General features: G+C 44.1%; 1 protein-coding gene across 2 annotated transcripts in view; it reads right to left on the minus strand.

Moving 5' to 3' along the window:
* Positions 1–22929, minus strand: part of CHD7 (chromodomain helicase DNA binding protein 7) — a 206157-nt gene that overhangs the window by 129625 nt on the left and 53603 nt on the right. Inside the window, exon 3 of one of the 2 annotated variants that reach the window (XM_073583947.1) lies at positions 13397–13507. The exons of the other annotated variant lie outside the window; for it this stretch is intronic. Within the exon in view, the coding sequence (XP_073440048.1) occupies positions 13397–13507 (111 nt within the window). The remainder of the gene's footprint in view (positions 1–13396; positions 13508–22929) is intronic. 2 annotated transcript variants of the gene reach the window in all.

The raw sequence follows: 22929 nt of genomic DNA on the forward strand, positions 1-22929 counted from the left end.
CGTGTCAGTTTCATACATTTCTTTTGACGTCGCCGTCGACCTGTTACGTGCACATGGTCAAAACAGACGTGAAATCTGCCTTTCAGATTTTTCCGGTTTCAACTCACTTGCTTTTCAGTTCCAAGGTATGTTTTTCTTCGATAAGTGCCTACCGATGGGCTTTTCCTTATCCTGTTACTGTTTTGAGGCGTTTGCCACGTTCTTACAGTGGGTAACTGAGCAGTCCATAGCACCTGGGGTAGTATGTTACATTACTTGGATGATTTTTTGTGTTGGTGACTCTTTATTGCCATCGCTTAGTGTCAGCTTTTTGGGATAATGCCGATACTTTTGGTGTTCCCTTGGCTGCTGAGAAGTCGGTGGGCCCTTGTCGTATCATTGAATTTTTGGGCATAGTCATTGATTCCAAGCGCATGGAGTTTCGTCTTTCCGCTGAGAAAGTGGAGAATCTAATTGTTGGCATCCAGCAACTGCTTACAGCCGTAAAGGTCACCCTCAAAGTGTTGCAATCACTTTTAGGCAGCCTCAATTTTGCTTTGCATATTATGACGATCAGTCGGGTGTTTTGTAGGCGGTTATATGACAGTATGAGTTTCATCCCCGTTCGCGCATATAAGTGTGACTGCGGCGGTCCAAACGGATTTGTCAACTTGGCTTCGTTTTTTTGAGTCAATTTAATGGTGTCTGCTGCTTACAAGACCCATTTGTTTTTTCGACCGATGTGGGTTTGCTCTTGGATTTTGTGTCGGACGTGAGTTTTCACATTCGGCTTCATCAGTATCGGGTTGCTGAGCGGTTCCCGGCTCATTCATTCAGTATACCAGTAAGACATTGCTTGGTTTTAAACCAAACTTTTGTAGTCATAGTGGCGATGACTTTATGGGGGTCTAACTTGTCTAATAAGCAGATCACGTTGCTGTCAAGAAGCCCTGGTTTTGTCGGAGCCATCAATATGATGTCATATAAGAGTTCCGGATGTGACGGAGTTGCTAAGACATTTAGTTCTGTTATGTTTAACCTATAACATCTGGCTGAAGGTCTCCTTACCGGATGAGCTACCTGTTTTGGCAAGAGATTTTTTTCTCTCCTCAGGATTCGAAGGAGTCCAGCAGAGCCCTCTCCGGGCAACGAACGGGAAGGGATCCCTTGCCCGGCACATCTTTGGTGTTTATACCCAAGTTAGCCGGTGACTACATTCGTAGTTCTGTGGCTCCTGTAACACGGGCTGCATACTCAGCCGCATGGCATCAATGGTTGCAGTTTTGTACATTGGAACATATACCTCCGCTGTTCGCCAGGGTTTCAGCTGTTTTACGATTTTTGGAAGGATGGGTGGCCAAGGGTTACGGCCATTCCAGCATTTACAAAATGGTATATCGGGCATATAGTTTTTTCTTAAGTTAAACGGTGCTTCTTTGTTGTCACGGTTCCCTGTTAAGCAATTCCTCAAAATGTTGAGGAAGCAGCACTCCCGCTTGGATGGGAGAAGAGCTATCACCATTAATTTAATGGCTCGCTTATGGGATGTGTTACATTTGGTGTGTTTTTCTCTTGCATTTTTTTGGAGCCTTTCGCATTGGCGAATTGATCTGCTTAAGTTTGATACTCTGGTTTGGAAGTACGAGATGTGGCTCGGGTTTGTAAATCTAAGACGGATCAAGTGGGTAAAGGGTCAGTTCACCTCCAGGCGATTCCAGGTTCTGCACTCTGCCCGCACTCGATTTTGGTTATCGGCTCGCCCAAAGATTTACGGCCCTCTATTTATTCATGAAAACGGTCTTCCTCTGATTCGGTTTCAGTTCTCTTCAGTATTGCAAAGTTTTATGTCTAAATTGGGGTTGGAGAATTTTCAGTTCTCCTCCCACTCTTTACGTAGCGGCGCAGCAACTGAGGCTGCCATGATAGGTCTACCAGAGAGCAAGATTAGGAAGATTGGGAGATGGGCGTCAGGAAGAGTTAGATTGTACATTCGGCCTGACAGTATTGTTTAATTTTTTACATTTTTTCCCATCACAGGCAAGGAGACTATTTGGATTGTAGGCCATTCATATATATATATTGGGCAAAGAAGAGAGCCCAAGGATGACCTTATTCAGGTAATCTTGGTTTCGGGCGCGATGCCGTGCATATTTGTTGGTATAGGCGCAGGGGCATAAGGTGGGCTTCACATTATGACACTTTTTTTTTTGCTTTGTCTCACCTCAAAGTCCTCAACCCGACTTAATTATTCTGCATCTGGCTTGTAATGATCTCGGAAAAATATGCCGGCATGAATTGCTTTTTCAGGTCAGCCAAGATTTGTTATTGGCACATACTAGGTTTTCTGAAATTGCGATCATTTTTTCCGAGATCGTCCCACGCTTGTTAACGTCTTCTGTTATGAATGGGTCACCGAGGAGAGCAGGTCCAGGCTAAGCCACAGAAAACCAGAGAGGTTGGTACCTAAGTGGATTGCAGACCCCTGATCCTACCCACACAACTAGCAGTAGCCATGGAGCGTACCTACAATGATCCTAGACGCCTCGGCACAGCCGGAGAGCTAACTAAGCCTAAAGCAAGAAAGGGGAAATCTAAACTGCCCCAGAGCAGACCCCAAAAGGAATACATTTCCCCCAAACATATATTGTCGGTGAGACAAGATGAAAACACAAACACAGGCAGGAAAATAGACTGAGCAAATGATGGGGGCCCACACTGACTAGACAGGACAGGAAAGGAAAGACACTGTCTGCAATCACGCAAAAAACCCTGCAAAAAGTCCAACACGTCTGATGCAAAAAAACGCTGAAGTCACACGACTTTGCCCCCCCCCACTATATCAGCACTCTGGTATATTCTGAAAGCAGACACACACCAAGAAGAGAGACAAAACCAGATCAAATGCAAACAGAAAAGCAAATAAACCACTTAGCTGAACATGCAGGGACAGAGCTGGAGAAATCAGAACTCAGGAGGAACAGGAAGCAAAATCACCAGCAGGGATAGAGTGAGTCGGCTGTCTTAAATCCCTATCTGAAACCCCAGATCTCCAATCGTCATCATTATTATCAGGTGGCAAGCCTCTGTCAATCAGATCAGCTCCATTACCTCCAGTAACCACAAAAGGGAGCCCAGAAAGAGAACTCTCAACCCCCCTCTATCGATCTGACCAGCTCCACTACCTTCAGTAATAACCAGAGGGAGGCCAGAAAGCGAATTCACAACAGTACCCCCCCCCCTTGAAGAGGGGTCACTGAACCCTCATCCACGCCACCAGGCCGATCAGGATGGGCCCGGTGAAGAGCACAAACCAATCTTTCGGTATGAATGTCAGAAGCAGAGACCCAAGAATTATCCTCCTGGCCATAACCCTTCCATTTGACCGAGTACTGGAGTCTCCGTCTAGCCAGACGAGGATCCAATATTTTCTCTACCTCAAACTCCAAATTGCCTTTAACCAATACAGGGTCAGGAGGTGCCACCATAGGAACTACTGGCTCCACAAACCTCTTCAACAAAGATTTATGAAACAGGTTATGATCTTAAACGTAACTGGAAGAGCCAAATCAGAAAGAAACAGGATTAAGGATCTCCAAAATCTTATAAGGTCCAATGAATCTTGGCTTGAATTTTGGAGACGCAACCTACATAGGAATATTCTTTGAAGACAACCAAACCATATCACCCACTTTAAACCAGGGACCAACGGTCCTATGCCGGTTGGAAAACCGTTGGGCTTTTTCCTGAGAGTGTGAGAACTTATCCACCACTTGGTCCCAAATCTGCTGCATTCTCTCTACCACAGAGTCCACACTTGGGCAGGCCTAAGATTCCACTTGCCCTGAAGAAAATCGAGGATGAAACCCAAAGTTACAGAAAAAGGGCGACATCAAAGTGGCAGAACTAGCTCTATTGTTTAGCGCGAATTCAGCCAAAGGCAAAAATGAGACCCAGTCACCCTGATCAGCAGATATGAAACATCTCAAATAATAGGACTCCAAAGTCTGGTTTGTTCTCTCAGTCTGCCCATTGGTCTGAGGATGAAATGCAGAGGAGAAAGATAACTGAATTCCCAGTTTGGAACAAAAAGCTCTCCAAAATCTGGAATCAAACTGGACTCCTCTGTCCGGCACAATGTTCTCAGGAATCCCGTGCAACCGACCCACCTGTTGTAAAAACAAGGGCACCTACTCAGAAGAAGATGGCAACTTTGGGAGTGGCACAAGATTGACCATCTTAGAAAATCTATCACAAATCACCCAGATAACAGTCAGTCATTCTCTGAGAGACAGGAAGATCGGAAATAAAATCCATTGAGATATGGGTCCATGGCCTCCTGGGCACCGGCAGGGGCATCAACAACCAACTAGAACGAGAACAGGGCTTGGACTGAGAACAAGTCCCACAGGACTGCACAAAATTCCTGACATCACGAGATAAGGCAGGCCACCAAAAAGACCGACTCACCAAATCTCTGGCACCAAAAATACCTGGATGACCAGCCAACGCGGAGCAATGAATTTCAGACATTACTCTTTTCATCCACTGGTCAGGGACATCCAATTTTCCCATAGGGCAACGTTCAGGTTTGCCTCCTGAAATTCCTCCAGGGCACGTCTCAAATCGGGTGAGATGGCGGAAATAACTACACCCTCATTTAGAATGGTAGTAGGCTCGGTCACGTCAAGAGAATCCGCAAAGAAACTCCTAGAAAGGGCGTCCGCCTTAACATTCTTAGTGCCCGGAAGAAAAGAGACCACAAAATTAAAATGCGTGAAAAACAAGGCCCACCTAGCCTGTGTGTAGGATTCAAGCGTTTGGCTGATTCAAGATAAATCAAATTCTTGTGGTCAGTGAGGACCACAACTTGATGTCTAGCTCCCTCCAACCAATGTCTCCACTCTTCAAATGCCCATTTCATGGCAAACAATTCCCGATTCCCCACGTCATAGTTGCTTTCAGATGGAGAGAATTTTCAAGAAAAGAAGGCACAGGGATTCATCTTAGAAGTCACCGGATCTTTTTGGGACAAAACGGCTCCTGCACCAATCTCAGAAGCATCTACCTCCACCTGAAATGGGAGTAAGACATCAGGTTGCCGTAAAACTGGAGCAGAAGTGAATCTCCGCTTAAGCTCCTGAAATGCCGAGACTTCCTCTGGAGACCAATTCACCACATCAGTGCCCTTTTTGGTCAAGTCAGTGGTTTAACAATACCAGAAAAATTACTTATAAATTTACGGTAGAAATTAGCAAAACCCAAACACTTCTGGAAAGCCTTCAAAGAAGTGGGCTGAACCCAATCATAAATGGCCTGTATCTTGGCCGGGTCCATTTCAATAGCCGACGGGGACAAAATGAATCCCAAAAATGAAATCCTCTGTACACCAAAAAGGCACTTCGATCCCTTAACATAGAGAATTTTCCCTCAAAATCCAGAACACAGTCCGGACATGTTCCACATGAGTATCCCAATCACTGGAAAAGATCAAAATATCATCAAGATAAATCAAAAACTTATCCACAAAGTCCCGGAAAATATCGTTCATAAAAGATTGGAAGACAGAAAGGGCATTGGGGAGCCCAAAAGGCATCACCAGGTACTCAAAATGTCCCTCCGGAGTATTAAACGCAGTCTTCCATTCATTCCCGTGCTTGATGCGAATAAGATTATACGCCCCCCTGAGGTGAAGCTTGGTAAACCAACAGGCACTTTTAACTCTGGAAAATAAGTCAGAAATCAGGGGTAAAGAGTACTGATATTTAACAGTGATTTTGTTAAGGGAACGATAGTCAATACATGGCCTTAATGAACCATTTTTCTTGGCCACAAAAAAAAACCCAGCACCTAAAGGTGACGAGGATGGTCTAATATGACCCTTCTCCAATGACTCCTTGATATAAGATCGCATAGCATCATGTTAGGGTACCGATAAATTGAAATGCCGACCCTTGGGAAATTTACACCAGGGCATTAACTCAATTGCACATTCATAACTCCTATGAGGAGGCAAAGACGCAGACTTAGGGTACCGTTACACCTAGCGATGCACCAGCGATCCCGACCAGCTATATGACGCGGTCAGGATCGCTGGTGCATCGCTAGGTGGTCGCTAGTGAGCTGCCACACAGGCAGATCTCACCAGCGACATCGCAGGGGTCGGGGATCGCTACTTACCTGTCAGACGCGGCGATCCTGCGTCCTCACACCTGGCTCCACGCGTCGCTCGTCGGCGCCACAGGAAGCGCCGCAGGAAGTGGCCGACGAGGAATGGTCCAGGAGCTTCTCGTGCGATCAGCGATAACCAGCGGGGGAGCCGGTCGGAGGTAAGTGTCACATGCAGCGATATCGCTAGCAATATCGCTATAACGTCACAAAATCGGTGACTTTACAGCGATATTGCTAGCGATATCGCAGTGTGTAACGGGGGCTTTACTCTCACTAAATACATTAGAAAAATCAGCCAAATAGTCAGGAATATCATGAGACTGCGGAGAGGTGGAGAAAACAGGAGTGTCACTGAGAACACATTGACAACCCCAACTCACCACAGACACAGATTTCCAATCCAAAACAGGATTATGAGTTTGCAACCAAGGAAAACCCAGAACAATAGTATCATGTAAATTGTGCAAAACCAAAAATTTACAATATTCTTGGTGGTCTGGGGCTACCTGCATTATCACCTGGGTCCAAAACTGGGGTTTATTCTCTGCCAAAGGAGTAGCATCAATACCCCTCAAAGGGATAGGAGTCCGCAGGGGTATCATGGGAAAACCACAACGTTTAGCAAAGTCCAAATCCATCAGATTCAAAGCTGCTCCTGAATCTACAAAAGCCTTAGTGGAAAATGTAGACAAGGAGCAGATCAGGGTAATCGCCAAAAGAAACTTAGGCTATACACTGCCCACCGCAAATGTGTGAGCAAAATGCTTTTCTCGTTTAGGGCAGGCAGAAATAGTATGAGAGGCGTCTCCACAGAAAAAACACAGCTTATTACGCCTTCTAAACTCCTGACGTTGCGCCCTAGACAAAACCCTATCACATTGCATGGGTTCAGACGTTCGTTTGAAAGGCGGCAACGCCTCTCGTGTAGTTTTACTTTCATGTAAACACCGATCAATTTGAATGGCCAATGACATAGAATCGTCTAGACCAGAGGGAACAGGAAATCTCACCATAACATCTTTTACAGTTTCTGCCAAACCCTTCCGAAAGCGAGCTGCTAGGGCATTGTCATTCCATTTAGTAAGGACCGCCCACTTTCGGAATTTTTGACAATATAACTCTGCAGAATCCTGACTCTGGTTCAATGCCAATAAGGTTTACTCAGCTTGATCAACAGCATTAGGTTCATCATACAACAACCCCAAGGCTTGAAAAAACGTGTCCACATTAGCCAGAATAGGATCTCCGGGTGTCAAAGAAAAGGCCCAATCCTGGGGATCGCCGCGCAGCAGGGAAATGACAATTTTAACCTGTTGCACAGAGCTTGCCGATGAGTTAGGTTTCAAAGGAAAAAAATAGTTTACAATTACTATTAAAATTCAAAAATTTAGACCGATCCCCAAAAAACACATCAGGAGTAGGGATTGTTGGTTCAACAGCAAATGATTGAGCGAGATAGGCAGAAATTCCCCATCATTTCAGCAGCGAGCTGCTCAACCCGATCAGACAATTGCTTAAGGCTCCTTTACATTTAGCAATGCACCAGCGATCCCGACCAGCGATATGACCCGGTCAGGATCGCTGGTGCATCGCTAAATGATCGCTAGTGAGCTTCCACACAGTAAGATCTCACAGCGATGCAGCAGCGATACAGCGGACGATACCTACCTTTCCGATGAGGCGATCCTGACGTCCTCCGTCCGCGTCCACGCGTCGCTCGTCGGCGCCAGCAGGAAGCGCCCAATGAGAAATGGAGCTGCGTGATCAGCGATGGACAGCGGGGGAGCCGGTCGGAGGCAAGTATCACACACAGAGATATCGCTGCTGCGTCACCAAATCGGTGATGCTTTAGCGATATTGCTAGCGATATCGCTATGTGTAAAACCCCCTTTAGTCTCCATTTAGAGAAAAAAAAAAAAAATCTCCTGCAGCCCCAGGAAAAAAAAAAAAAAAAAAGGGGGAAAAAAATATATTAAAAAAAAAATCCTGACACTTTTTTTTTTTTTTTTTTTTTAATTCTTTCCTTCCTTTGAATACCCTAGAGTTTACAGTTAGGCTGGTGATTCTGTTATGAATGGGTCACCGAGGAGGAGAGCAGGTCCAGGCTAAGCCACAGAAAACCAGACAGGTTGGTACCTAAGCGAATTGCAGACCCCTGATCCTATCCACACAACTAGTAGTAGCCGTGGAGCGTACCTACAATGATCTTAGACGCCTCGGCACGGCCGGAGAGCTAACTAAGCCTAAAGCAAGAAAGGGGAAATCTAAACTGCCCCGGAGCAGACACCAAAGGAATAGATCGTCCCCAAACATATATTGTCGGTGAGACAAGATGAAAACACAAACACAGGCAGGAAAATAGACTGAGCAAATGATGGGGGCCCACACTGACTAGACAGGACAGGAAAGGAAAGACACTGTCTGCAATCACGCAAAAAACCCTGCAAAAAGTCCAACACGTCTGATGCAAAAAACACTGAAGTCACACGACTTCATCCCCCACTATATCAGCACTCTGGTATATTCTGAAAGCAGAGCAAAAAGAGACCAATCTAACAGGGGATAAAACAAACTCGCACAAGCAGTAATCTATGGGTGGTGATTCAGCACAGCCCCAGCCAGAGCTAGCTGGCCCGCACCAAAAAAAGATAGACAAAACCAGATCAAATGCAAACAGAATAGCAAATAAACCACTTGGCTGAACATGCAGGGACAGAGCTGGAGAAATCAGACCTCTGGAGGAACAGGAAGCAAAACTACCAGCAAGGATAGAGGGAGTCGGCTGTCTTAAATCCCTATCTGAAACCCCAGATCTCCAATTGTCATCATCATGTGGCAAGCCTCTGTCAATCAGATCAGCTCCATCAACTCCAGTAACCACCAAAGGGAGCCCAGAAAGAGAACTCTCTGTCGATATGACCAGCTCCACTACCTTCAGTAATAACCAGAGGGAGGCCAGAAAGCGAATGCACAACAATCTTCACATAATTTACAATTTTTGGAGGCCATTCGTAAACGGTTTAATAAGTCTTTGGAGCGCTTTATGCCCAAGGTGTGTGGTTTTTCACATCGACATCAATTTGAAGGGTTTCTTACTGGGGCTTTATCGCCGGGATGGTGTGCATTTAGATGACCTTGGGTTAGATATTTTCAATATGAGTTTGCAGTCTGCAGTCGAGAAATGTCTGAGGGGTTTGGGTGGTGGCCACCTCATGTCCGGTGTGTCCGTGTGGGGAAAGTTTTAATTATAAAATGGTCCTGCGTTCATTGGTTCTTATATGGACTTTGATAACTTTGGTTATTTTAGGATTAATTGATTTTTATATTTAAAAAAAAAGTAACCCTATCAAAGCCTCGAGGCCATTTCATGCCAGATAAGGTGTCTAGTGCTTTTTTTTTTTTTTTTTATCGTCTGCTTAGTTATAAGAAATAGATAGGGCCTGCGATCCTATGTAACAGAGGGCAATTTTACAAAACATCAAACTGGAATTTTCAACCCTTCTGAAGGCATCTTGTGAAGAGATCTACATGGCCAACAATATTCAATTAAGCAACTGAAAACTATGACAAGAACTATTCTGTCAAGGATAAATTTGGTCGCAAACAGAAATCATGACCCCAAATATATGTATATGCTAAAGATGTCTAGGCGGTCAGGCCACACATACTGTAGCTCTTGAGTCAGTCTCCTAAGGCCTCCATCAGCAAGGTCATGTAGACCTCAATGCAAATGTAGGATATCAACATGAGGTTTCATGGAAAGCAATCACATGACAATTACCTGTCCTCCTAAGGACCGGCACACACCTTTTCTGTAGAACAGCCGCCATTTAAATGACTTTGCAGTATGAGAGCTCAGCCAGGATTAAATTATTTTTTTCTCCCACCAACTGCTTGTCAGCATGGATGTAATTATTGGGAAGCCTGCTAAGCAACACTCCTTAACCCCTGTACTGGCAGGATGAGCATCGTCCTAGAACAGTGTAATCTCCACCTTCCCTAGCCCGAAAGGGTTAATCCTATCTGAGTCAGGACAGCTGTCCCCGAATTTATATTTAAAATGAGATTACGTGATTAAGTAACCAAGTTTGATAAATGAGAAGCCATTTTTATGACAACGCTGTACCTTCAAACTCGTCATAGCGAGATACACACACATGCCCATTATATGTAGAGACAGAAAGTATATTTAGATCAAATCTAATTACAAAAAGCATAAGTTAACCCACTAGGACTCTTTCTCCTCGGTTAATCTTTTCCATGTATCTGTTCCATTTTGAACAGACGGACGGGAAAAGAAAGAATTAACATCATGTGCATTCCTGTTTCACACAGAAGCATAGGGGCCTCATTCAGTTACGTGGGGTCTCTCTGTTCTCCAGAAGAAAAAAGTCCTGCATGAACATATCTTTAGAACGGAAAAAAAAAATGGAGGCCAAACGGATCCCACAGAAATCAAAGGAGCCCCTCTGCTTCTGCTTGAAACAGGGACGCACAAGACGCCAATTCAATTTATCTGTTCAAAACCAGAACAGACAAACTGACAGATGAATGGACAGGTGAGCAGAGCCCAGCCAACTCCTACTTCTTCCAGGAAATTAGCTGCTGGCACCCAAGGAATCAAATACCCATTATTCAAGTATGTGCTTCACGAATAACACATGTGCCCATAATGGACTATGGTGCTTTTAATAGGTTGAATGGGGTTTTTGGCCCAACTGTCAGTATAAAATAAAAATATATAATATGAGGATATATCCAATTTTGATCTTATTTGCGGACCAAGATCGCACATTCAAGTCAATGGGGTTGATTCATCAAGACTGGTGAAGCGTACACTCACCTGAGCGCCACTCAATGACTTTGGGAGTACGCCACACCAGAAATGCTTGTACAGTTAATGGAGCAGCATTTTTTATGTACAAAGCTCAAACATTTTTTGATTGATTTCATGGGGTGGTCAAGCCCCATCCAGGATGCACACATTTCAATAGTGTCGATCTAAAACTGGCACGAAGACTCCAAAATTGACAAGTTTTTGAACAAGGAACTCCCTTTTCAAAGCTTTTTTTGTCAGTTTCCTGGCGCAAAAGCTTTGCCAAATCAACCCTAAAAAACAGATCGCAAAAAAAGATTGTTGCACTGATAAAAACAAACTAAGAGGCACATACAGTGACACCTCTTGATTTACAAACTTTAAAACAAGGGTACATTTGGACCATCTCTGTAAGTGACTAAATTGAAGTGTCCGTGATCTGGGTCACAGCGCCTGTAAGAGGTGAGCGCACTATGTGATGAAGTTAACTATTAACTTATTGACGGTGGCAAGGCAAATAGCAAGTCATTCAATGTTGGAAAAAAAAAAATAATGTTGCAATGTCCAAAAACATTGACTAAACTGTGAAAATCATGGATTTCATGACGTTCTTGCTAACCTGCCATTTGCCCCACAATATGGTAATCGTGTCCTGTACACAAACATCCTCCTGGAAACCGGCTGCAGCACACCAGGTACATGCCTGCGTGCTTTATTCACCTCTATGATGCAATGGTGATTCATGTTCTTTGTGCTTTAGTAAACAAGGGTGGAAGAAAGGCGAAATGTTCAGTTCAATAGGATGTTTGTACTAATTTGCCTATCACGGCCTGTGATTGTGCACCATCATCAGGGAGCTGCTCCCTTCCACTGTGCAGAAAGCTCACATAGCGGCATGTACCCCAGGACCTACCACGGAAAGGAAGCCGGTGACATCATACTGAAGCTTAAAGGGAATCTGTCACCCCTTTTTTGAGATATCATATGATATCATTAAATTGTGTCACAGAAGGATTCTCTTAGTACTTTTTCTTCCCCCTGACAACGTACCTTTCATGCATAAATACCTTGTTTATATCGGTTCAGATGTATGTAAACTGCCACTGTCCGGTCCGCTGGGAGGGGCTTATTCACCTGCTCCCCACCTCCCTGTCTTGCTCTACGCATTTCTTCTTGCAAGACAGGGAGGGGGAGCAGTTGAATAAGCCCCGCCCAGCGGACCGGACCGCGGCAGTTTACATACATCTGAACCGATATAAAAAAGGTATTTATGCATGAAAGGTGCGGGGTCAGGGGGAAGCAAAAGTACTAAGAGAATCCTTATGTGACACACAATTGAATGACATCATTATATGATATCTCAAAAAAGGGGTGACAGATTCCCTTTAAAGAGTCGTTTGTTCGGAAGCTGAAAAGAATGTGAAAATTTCAAGCTGCCAAGAAAGTGGACATAACACACAGCGAGAAGTTAATTAGTTGAACATTCGCTCAAACCCACGGATCTGTTGCGTTCGGCAGAGAACGCCGGCCTCAAAGTGTTATTGTTTTTTGTTTATTTCCTTGGTGGAGAAAAACAACATATTGGCCGGGATAATACATTAGGATATATCCTGTTTATTAACGTCATGGGTCATACAATGAAAGCCATTGGTAGGGACCATAGATGTGACAAGTCACACAAAATGCAATGACCGGGCCAGTGACTACAGGGGAAATATTGAGTGATGCCATGTGACTCCCATTCAAAAAAATCACAGAATCACCACTGAAAGTGACTGATGCAATCACATGCAGCTTACAGTAACGCCAGGCCTAATGACACATCGATGGCCATAAGAGTTCAAGAATGAACCCTGCAAGTGAGCAGTATGTATGGAACCAGCGCCTAGAAAACTGATGCATCTCCTATGACCCAGGGGCCAAGTACAAAGCAGCTCTAGATGTTAACAGCATTGAAGGCAAGATAATGTACAGAAAACAGCATAAAAATGAAACTCTACGCTCTGCAAAAAAACAAATTAGGAAAATAAAATATACGGTAAGTTTTATTACCTGCTTTTAATTAGTGAAATATATAAAAAAGACACATTCCCTTTTAGTCTGGGTTCACACGTTGCAGATTTGCAAGGGGAAAAAAATCTATATCATAATACAACGCAGATGAGAGTTCAACAAATCTTCTGTACATGTTGCTTTTGGAAAGACACTGATCTGAGGTGTGGATTTTAAAATCTGCAGCATGTCAACACTTTATGCAGAATCAGCACGGATCTCACGCTTTGCGGTGGAAAAGGATGAAATCTGCCCCAAACCCGCACGGGAAATGTGTAGATTTTGCTGCAGATTCTTTTGCAAATAAGCTTTATAAAAATCTGCAATGTGTGAATATACCCTCTCCTGCCTTACCTATCCCATAGCACAGGGAAGGCTTACCACAGGACTCCCCATGCAATTGCGGCGGCCATCTTGGAAGCAGAAGGAACGGAACACCGATCTGTGTAGAGGAGGCGGCTGTAGGCAAACGGAGGGCACCAGGTAGGGAGACTATAAATGAGAGATGTATAGTCAATATTCCGGCCCAGGGTTGAGGGCTTAACACTAAAGATCAACTTTCGCACAATTCTCTTGTGCACCTACCGGATTCGTGTACACAGTTTAGTGGAGAGTGTGAGAGAAAACAATCTTACTTTGTTTTTACTACTTTAAACATTAAAGGGGTATTCAGAAAGCAATTGTATATGACTAGGATACCCCCTAACAATGAGGCAGCCGCAGCGCTAGTATAATGCTTCACCGGTTTACCCCTGCACAATGATGGTCTGGTCACCCGCGGTGCAGTGTGCTGGTTACAGTCCCATACACACCGCTATGCAAAGATCTCTTAGAAGACTACGCAGGGCTAAAATAGAGCGCTGTCCTCTTCATCCTCACTATATAACACAGGAGGGGCATCACCTTAAATTCACATTGCTGCACAAACCCCGATTCCACTGCCGTTATGGGCATTAAAAGGGGTTGCTCCAAGGATTAAGTACAGTATATATTTTAATTAATTGAGCTTGGGATGAAAATAAGTTCCACAATTGAATGTGTTTCTTTGCTGAGAAAATGCTGTGTGTTCCTGCTGTGTACTGTGTAATGGCCGTGTCCGACTGTGCTGGAACATGCTCCTGGGGAGGGGAAGCAAAAGACTATACAGACATTACAGCATGGGGATCACAGCTGATTCTTTCTGTGAGGTAAAACAGGTTTTTAAACAGGCAGGGAAATGTTTTACCTCACAGAAAGCAGCAGCTGTGATCCCTGCTGTAATGTCTGTATAGTGTTTTGCTTCCCCCGTCCTGTACAGACAGATACGGCCATTACACACTACACAGCAGGAGCACATTTATAAGATTCTCAGCACAGGAACATATGTTTTTTTAACACATCCAATTGTTAATGTATTATTCCAAGATACACTGAGTAAAATGTACTTTTTGTTTGTGGGAAAACCTCTTTAAAAGGAGTAATGTAGATATTTAAACCAATTGACAGAAAGTCCCTTTATAGTCACTAATTTTATTTTGGCTGTGCAAGTGTGACATTAAACATTAAAGGCTTTCATCACAAGCTTTAAAGGGATTGTTCCCCTTCATGTAATGTCCAGTCCCAGCTGCAGTTGGTTCAAAAATAAACCACACTGTACTCCTCTTCCCCAAGTCCACCATCGAGCCTCCGGTGCTGCTCCTAGTGTCTGTCATTGGCGCTAACATCACAGCGATGGCCAGGCAGCTATTCTCTGAACTCATCGGCTCTGCCCAAGTAGACAAGGCTCCTCCTGCAGAAAAGCTGAGCTTACAGAATGGTTGCAACGCTGTCAACGTAATGGTGAACACTCATCAGTAGACTCTGGGAAGGAAAGTATAATGCCACTTAATGGGGTTCTTTTGCTATATTTTTTAACAAAATGCAGCCCGGGATGAACGCTATCTGAAAGGGGACAAGCCCTACCTTTTAGAATTGAAACTACTTCCTGATGTATCACATCAGCAGAAAATAACCTGTTATATAAATATTTTTTTGTGTTCAATATTTTCTTTTTAACTAGCAATATTTCTTAATACATTACAATCTGTATTAAAAATAAAAAATAGAAATCTTGCAGTTTTCACACTGACCACAAGGATTTTTTTTCTTTTTTTTCAAGGAAACCTATGTGCATTTATTCCTTAGGTTGTGTGCCCACGCTGCGTTTTTTTAAGCATTTTTGAAGCGTTTGTGCCGGATCAGACGCTTCAGAAACGCTTAAAAGAAGCTTCCCATTCAATTTAATACATTTTTGGCTTTGTGCCAATGCATGTGTTTTTTTCCGCTCAGAAAACCCTTAGCGGCTAAAAACGCTGTATGCGCATTATTTTCCGCATAGGTCCGCGTTTTAAGCTATTTACAATGTTCCCAGAAACCGCGCGAAAAAAATGCATCAAAAACGCATGTTTTTTGTGCAAAAATCGCACAAAAAAAACAAACGGAAATAAAACGCACGGTTTCTGGGAAGAAGTCCGGTTTTCTGAGCATTTAAAAACTCTAACTTGGGCACATAGCCTTACAGTCAGAGTCCAACCTGATCTTCTGCACTGAAGTATCTGCTGAGCCTGTGCAAAGGTCATTGTGAAGGGAGGTGAGTAGGGTCAGCTGCGACATCATTCATGTAGGGAGAGATTCACGGCACTCGCCACATTAAAAATATCATCCAAAAAGCTTAATTTATTTGAATAAAGGGCCTACAGGATAAAGCGCAGGAGACAAACATGTAGCAGCAGCCACAATCATTTCAAGTTCTCGGATGCTTTCTCAACGCCATCATCTGTCATTGTAGTCCTGGTTATTATAAGGAGTCTGCTGAAAACTCTTCCAGAAGGACAGCAAGTAGGATCCTTTAGGCTATGTGCACACGATGCAGATTTGTTGCGATTCCGTAGCACTTTTTTCTGCGTGGAATTTCACCAACAACGCAAACGATTCCTAAAGAAAGGTTAATCAATGAGAATCCAGAATTGTTGTGCACAAGATGCGGTAAATTCAGTCCAGATTCGCAACATTTTATTTTCCACAGCATCTCAATTCTTTTTGCGGATCTGCAGCGTTTTTCACCCATTGACTTCCATTGAGTCAGTCAAATCTGCAGCAAAAACGCAGGTGTAAAAAGGTTTGCGGATTTGTTGCCAAAAACGCAGCAGATTTGTTAAAGGACATGGGCGGAGAATCTAGAATAGAGCCTATCTTGGTTGAAGCACATCAACAATGGATTTGGGGAATACAACAACCCCAAAAAGTAAGAAGAACATGCCTTCTCCCAAGAGACATGTAAAGATACGAGAGCCCTGATCTTTGCAGCTACTCCATCCAGTATAGCAGGGTTGAATCAATACAAACACATGTAGCTTTGACCTTACAGTAGTACTAGTGTTGTAGAGCAGGTACAGTAGAAAGTCATTACAAACACTTCCAGCTTTCACCTTACTGCAGTCAGTGTAGTGTGTGGGGAGATACGGCTGGAAGTCAGTAGAAATACCTATTGCAGCTCTCCTCTCAAAGCGCTGTCAACTCTGCTGTACTCCCCTCTTAATGACTGCCATGAAATGAAAAGTTGTAAGTGTTCATAATGGCACTCAGCTCTGCTCTACATAGTAGCTGCAGAGATCAGGGATATTTGTCTTTACACATTTCATAGTAGAAAGTATGTTCATCCTTCCTCCGCTTGGGGTGTTTTTCTTTTTCCTGTCCCCTGTATGACGCCTCCTGCTTATGATTGCTCAATGTCATGCAGGGGAAGAAGTATACGACCCTAGGAGACAAATCTTTGGTCACGCCCTGTTGGACTTTATCATAAAATAGAATCTAGATTTTAGAAGCCAATATCTCAGCAATGGACTGTAGAAATTAAGAAATAAAAACTACTTTTATTCAGCTCTGCGGCCACTATTCCATCATGTGACCAATTTAACGTGCTCAAACTGGCGGGAGGTCCTCTCTCTACACCATAGGTAATTTTCTGATGACAGTGGACTTTAAACTTTGGTTCATGGGGTACTAATACGTTGCCGTGTGTAGACGGCTTCCGTTTCAGCAGCTTCTCTCCTTCATGGGGGATGGATGATCTGTACAGACAGTCACAGTAGAGGTCTGAAAGAAAATCAGATTCACACCAGAGGCTGCAGCAGAGAAAGGGTGGTCTCCATCCCCCTGCATCACCTTCATTCAACATTTTAACCTCTGCTAACAGGCCAGGTGACTTCAGCCACCACCAAATCACAATGCAGTTGTTGACTCCCATTATTATGTTAATGGGGAGAACTGGCTATAACCGGCCTGGTGAGCAGATAATGAATGGCACCAATTACTCAGTCAACAGAGTACCTGAGCGAGGAATCATCCAGAGGTCTTCATGCTCAAGGGCAAACAGTCCCTTATGTATGTGTAATGGAGAAGAGGAATGAGGAAGATAAGGAGTCGTGGCTGGAGAAATGCTGTACACAGGATGCCGAGCGTTTATATTATATATCACACATGATCCAGAACACCGATCGATAATGCGCCAGGAGACACTCGACCCAGAGTCAGAGAGGAGAGGGAAGGAAAGGGTCCTCCATGAGAGGACAGAGCGACGTCCACAGTAATGTCTGCCTCCCCGAGCCATGCTGACATACAGCATAGTGTGTGGCTGCTGACCAAGTCCTGCGAGTTGGAAAAGCAACATGGGTGACATCAGTCCCATCACCAGCAGATGGCATATGATTAGGAGTAAGCGATATTAACACTCAGAGGCACTTCACAACAAGTCAGGCCCATGATGGAGAAAAAGGGAGCAGTCAACAGAATTTTACAATACAAACCACATACATTATTAAATAGATCTCTTGGACCTGATCAGACTGGTGTGATGACTTTGACAATCCATGACAAAATGGCTTTGTAATCCTTATATTAAAATGAGCATTATATGAGTGCAGCTAAAAAGCTCATGAGTCCAAGTGTAATCTGTCTCCGCGCAGCCAGCCTCACTGACAGCTGCAGCTTGTACTGAGCAGTGTGCGATCTCAGGAGCAGCGGGAAGGAGGGACACTGGGGAGCGGCCACTCAGGGTTGGTGGGAGGGGATTTCAACTTTCACAAAGGATTATGCAGCCATTCGGACATGGATTTACACAGTAATTCCTCCAGCCTCAGATATATCATTAAAGATGTATGCAGATTGTCTTTTTAAATCTGGTGACAGATCCACTTTTACATTGCCATTTTTGCTATTCTAGTACCCATACTGGTATATTTTGACAGCGACTACATTGGTGTGAAGCACTATTCGTGCCATCAAATTACTGGAAGACTGGTGATGCAATGTGCAATGATGCTGTATTTTGGCCACATTCCCTAACCAAACTCCAATCTGAAATTGAAGAGGAAGCACAAATAATGCAGAGTAACCAGCCCCCAAAACTATGTTGCTTCTCCTGTTCTTTGCAGGCCAAAAAATTAAAATAAATACATTTCAAGCTTCTCCTATCCGTTACAATTTCATAAATGGATAGCACACAGATTGTGTCCATGATCTTCATTAACCCATAGACTTGTGTGGGTCACATTGAGATGTGAAGTGGGGAAAAAAAACAAGTTTACATATTTGCTTTTTTTTTTTTTTTAACCGGACAAGTGTCCTGATTCATCAAGACCGTCGTTGCTTACAATGGTCTTGAGGGGGTGTGCGGAGTCAGTCACCTGAATTAAGAGGAGCACGCTTCATAATGAATCAGGAGTGTCCGAAACACGCACGCGCCTCATCACAAGTGTCTGGTACGCCACAGTTCGCCACGAATTAGACAAGCTGTTACATCACTACCTTAATTCAACCCCATTCCCACCACAGTTGTATCATATTTGAGCAACATCGAGTTGCAGAAGAATTTTGCAACTTATCTAAGTGTCTGATTTGATAAATCAGGGTCATGATTAGGGGAAAAAAATATAAATGAATCAGGTTCAATCTCATGTGGGTTTTTTTTATATTATAAAAAAAAATCTTATTAAATAATTAAAAAAAAAAAAAAAAAAAAAATTCAGTGCACCTGACACATACTGATCTACCTGTGAGCAGCATGTATGATATCAGCGAGGTACGTTACGGCATTACAGAGGACAGCATACTATAACAGTCACTGGGGACAGAGACCGTGCTGGAGACTAGTCAAACCAGCGGATCCCCAGCGCCTTCACCCCACCCGCTGCTCTGGAGTGACAAGTCTCGGAGACCTGTCAATCCAGGACAACTGGAGTGTAAAAGCCACCAGGGACCTGCCTGTCCTAGTAGTCCGCACTGTTTGGCCCTTAAAATACATTTTTCCCAGAAACACTGCTGCGTTTCAGTTAAATATGCCCCGCCGATATCATGCAGCCAATGTCCACATTATCAGGTTCTCTTTAAGGACATGCACCTATTATAGTCTAATCTGTGAAAACGGACATCTGACTGAGGCCTAAAGCCTATACTGATGGTTGCAAACAGTGCTGATTTAATAGTCATATAGCAGCAATGTGAGATTGCTTAACCCCAGGAGACTAATTTTTAATCTGCATGTACCAGACTCATCCATACGGCTCTATAATTGGGACACACACATGCTGTATGGACGGGTCACACATTTTAAGTTTATATATAAAAAAAAAACTCTAAAAGGGAAAAAAAAAAAAATAGTGCCTCATATGTACTGTGATTAAAGGGGATGAAAAATTCATATGTTAAAATTGCAAACTGCATTGTGAGAAGTGGCGGGTTACCCCTGTAGGGAGCGCGGGACCTCCAGCAGAAACTCTCCTTTAGCGCGGTCTATCGCTGTTTGGAAGCTGGCTGGATCACTTGATCAGACCGGTCTCAGTGCCCCCGCGCTGCTCCTATGTCGGCAGCCTGTGAACGCACAGATAGGATCAGTAATGTGATCCTGCCGCTTATTAATCTTCAGGAACACACCACTCTCTCCAAAAAACAAAGCTGGGGCCGAAGCACCCATGAAGAAATTGAGAAACCCCCTTTAAGCTGAAACTTGGATGCAATCTCTACAAAGTTTAACTGTAGAGCCATCCAAAAATTGTCCATACATTTTAAAAAGTTATTCCTCTACACCACCTCCATACAAATACCCAAAACGAGAATACAAGGGAATAAGCAGCTTCCAGACACCTTTGATTATTATTATTTATATATAGCACCATTGATTCCATGGTGCTGTACATGAGAAGGGGGGTTACATACAAATTATAGATATCACTTACAGTAAACAAACTTACAATGACAGACTGATACAGAGGGGAGAGGACCCTGCCCTTTCGGGCTTACATGCTACAGGATGGTGGGGAAGGAGACAGTAGGTTGGTGGGTTGCAGCAGTTCAGGTGTTGGTTGAGGTGATATCTCCGGTAGTGGTGAGAGACAAGGAGGCAGCGGGGTCATTGCAGGCTGTAGGTTTTCTTGAAGAGGTGGGTTTTCAGGGTCCGTATGAAGGATCCGAATGTGGTTGATAGCCGGACATGTTGGGGAAAAGAATTCCAGAGGATGGGGGCTATTCGGGAGAAGTCTTGGAGGCGGTTGGGTGAGGAACGAATAAGTGTGGAGGAGAGAAGGAGGTCTTGGGATGACCGGAGATTACGTGAGGGAAGATATCGGGAGATTAGTTCAGAGATCTATGGAGAAGACAGGTTATAGATGGCCTTGTAGGTCAGTATTAATAATTTGAACTGGATACGCTGAGGGAATGGAAGTCAGTGAAGAGATTTGCAGAGGGGAGAAGCGGAGGCGTAGCGAGTAGAGAGATGAATTAGTCGGGCAACAGAGTTAAGGATGTTATGAGGGAGGCCACAGAAAAGGATGTTGCAGTAGTCGAGGCGGGAGATGAAGAGGGCATGCACAAGCATTTTAGTAGATTGAGGAAAGGACGAATTCTGGAAATATTTTTGAACTGGAGGCGACAGGAGGTAGAAAGAGATTGGATGTGAGGTTTGAAGGACAGGGCAGAGTCAATGATTACTCCGAGGCAGCGGACTTCCGGTACTGGGAAAAGCGTGATGTCATTAATTGTGATAGATAGGTCAGGTAAGGAAGATCTGTGAGATGGAGGAAAGATGAGGAGTTCAGATTTGTCCACATTGAGCTTGAGGAAGCAAGAGAAGGAGGATATGGCTGATAAGACACTCCGGGATTCTGGGCAGCGTAGAGGTGACGTCTGGGCCAGAGAGGTAGATCTGAGTATCGTCAGCATAAAGGTGGTACTGGAATCCATGGGACTTTACGAGTTGAACCAGGCCAAGGGTATAAATTGAGAAGAGTAGGGGTCCTAGAACAGAGCCTTGGGGGACTCCACAGAGAAAGGGTGGGATGAGGAGGTAGTGTGGGAGTGGGAGACGCTGAATGTGCGGTTTGAAAGGTATGAGGAGATCCAGGATAGGGCGAGGTCTTTGATGCCAAAGGAGGAGAGGATCTGTAGTAGGAGGCAGTGGTCAACTGTGTCAAAAGCAGAGGACAGGTCTAGAAGGAGGAGTATAGAGTATTGTCCGTTTGCTTTGGCTGTAAGTAGGTCGTTAGTAATTTTGGTCAGGGCTGTCTCAGTGGAGTGATGGGGCGGAAACCAGATTGTAGATTGTCAAAGAGTAAGTTAGAGGAGAGGTGGGAGGAAAGTTCAGCGTGGACGTGCAGCTCCAGGATTTTGGAAGCGAATGGGAGCAGTGATATTGGGCAATAGCTGGACATAACGGTTGGGTCGAGGGTGGGCTTTTTAAGGATAGGCGTGATTGTGGCATGTTTAAAGCATGGCAACTTATTTCCCATAATAATAAAAGATTGGGCATGTTGAAATTCAACATGCCTGATTTTTCTTTCCCTGACACCAAGGAAGGAGTCACATCACCTTCATTGATTTTCAGCTGACCGTAGCGGTTTGGTTGGTATGCCGCTAATGTATATGAGCCTCATTTCAGCTCCATGTAGTCTATGGATTGGTCAAGTCCACAAACAGCACCACTCTCACTTACAGAGTGCATCTGGAAATCAAATTTCGATATTTACCCAGAGATTGATTACTCCACAGGTGTTTCAGCGACAAGCAGGGACATGGCCGCAGACGCACAACCCCGGGCCCAGTGGGCTGGAGTGAGGCTGCAATACATTGTGCTGAATGAGACTCCTTTGCACTGTCATTTTACAACAGAAATAATGGTGATCAACTGCTAGACATAAAACAGATGTCAGAGCGTCTGTTAAAAAGATATAAAAAGAAGAAGTAGCCCCCTCTCTCCGCTCTTAGAAGTCTGGGCAAGTCTCCCAGCTCGGCGCAGCGACCCCCTCCTCCCTGGAAAAGCAGGCAGAAGATTTCCTGCAACTTCACAAAAATACCTTGTGTTTGCTGGCCACCAGAAGCATTTCCTTACCACGGGAGAAAAAGTGGACAGTTTTATTTACTCTGTTCAGGGTTTCATCACTGGGAACACTGTGGTTTGGAGGCAAGGAAAAAAAAAAGTCTCAGAAAAGTCTTAGCATCAAGTAGCAATTTATGTACTAGGAAAAACAAATAATTTCTTCCAGAGGCTCAATGAGCGGCAATGTGTGCAGAGAGCATCTTAGGATCCAAGGTTTAGACCCGAGCAGACTGAGAAGCTTGCCACTTGTCATTGCCTCTACCTTAGCCTGCCATAATTCACATGCAGAAGACGCATTCCTCCCGTTACTGCTACTTTATTATAGCTGCTGCATAAGGACACAATTTACACAACACGGAGAGATCCAACCCTAGATATAAGGCTCCATTATAGGGGGAGGATTATTGGGGCGAAGAATTAAGGTTAAAATCCCACAATGAGGTAGGTTCTGCACTTTTTAGCTAAATTATCAGTAGATTGCTTGCAGGTTTTTTTTCCTTGTTTTTGTGCATTTTTTGTCTCTTTTTGT

Source organism: Dendrobates tinctorius, unplaced genomic scaffold (assembly GCF_039654945.1).
Source record: "Dendrobates tinctorius isolate UK_male_01 unplaced genomic scaffold, ASM3965494v1 ptg000082l, whole genome shotgun sequence".
Taxonomy (NCBI): Eukaryota; Metazoa; Chordata; class Amphibia; order Anura; family Dendrobatidae; genus Dendrobates; species Dendrobates tinctorius.